Raw genomic sequence first — 994 nt, 5'->3', positions numbered from 1 at the left:
AATTTATTATTAATCATTATATTTATTTTCTTATTATTTTCTTTATTCTTTCTTTTATCATTTTCTTTTTATATTTATTTCTATTTCAATTTCATCAACAGATATATTCATTTAATACAAAAATCGAAGTAGAAAGATATAACTAATAATGTACAAATATCTTCTTCTCATATTTAATCACAAATATTTTCATCTAATTGTATTTTCTACTATTTTTTACCTTTTAAACATTTAACAAGAATTAATTTGCAACATGATAATTCATTTCAATGATCTAACAAACATAAACACCATGTTTTAAACAAACAATGAATACATTCATTACATTTAGACAACAATTATGAAATAATTAACAACATCACAAATCATTATAATAATATAATGATAAATACGAATAAAATGTATAATTTCGTGACCTTTTATTTCTATCCGGAGATTGTGTTTGATGTGTTATTTTGTTAATAAACAGGATAAGAGAAAGAAAGGAAAAATAAAAGAGTGTGAAGGATCTAAGTTACTTTAAAAGAAAAGAGAGGTTTATTTTCAAAAGAATAGAACAGAGCCACATTAGAAATCTGTATTTTCATTAAATTATCTATGAAAAGAGGGTTGTGGGTGTAATTTGAATTGCACATGGATGCATTAAAAATGAATTAATGGATAATGAGAATCTTGTGATAGTTATTGAAAAGAAAGGGATATTTTGAATTGAGTAAAAATATGAGAAGTTTATGTTATTAAAAAACAATAAAACTAAAAACTCTATTAAAAAAAAAAGAACTCAACTGATTATTTATTTTGATATTTTCATAATTTAAAATGACTACAACAAAGGAGATTGTTCCACTTCATATGTTGACAACTGGTTGGACGTATTGGTTTGACTTAGGGATGAACCAAGTATTTTCTACTTCTGGAGTTACTGCAACACCTATTTATAATGTTCATTCAGTAGAAGAGTTTTGGGGGTTATATGACAGTATTGAAAAACAAA

The 994-nt window shown here is 23.8% G+C and overlaps 1 protein-coding gene across 1 annotated transcript in view, besides 1 other annotated feature; it reads left to right on the top strand.

Annotated features, from left to right (window-relative positions):
* Positions 1–16: 16 nt before the first annotated feature.
* Positions 17–86: a microsatellite.
* Positions 87–819: 733 nt separating this feature from the next.
* The window catches only part of EDI_164780 (guanine nucleotide-binding protein subunit beta-1, putative), a gene marked incomplete at both ends in the record, with an annotated part of 1,272 nt that continues 1,097 nt past the window's right edge, over positions 820–994 (top strand). Inside the window, one exon of the mRNA XM_001733482.1 lies at positions 820–994. This exon is cut by the window's right edge and continues 1,097 nt beyond it. Coding sequence (XP_001733534.1) covers positions 820–994 — 175 coding nt within the window.

The sequence above is a fragment of the Entamoeba dispar genome, genomic scaffold, assembly GCF_000209125.1.
Source record: "Entamoeba dispar SAW760 scf_1105229463345 genomic scaffold, whole genome shotgun sequence".
NCBI lineage: Eukaryota > Evosea > Mastigamoebida > Endamoebidae > Entamoeba > Entamoeba dispar.
This window is presented reverse-complemented; position numbering and strand designations above follow the sequence as displayed.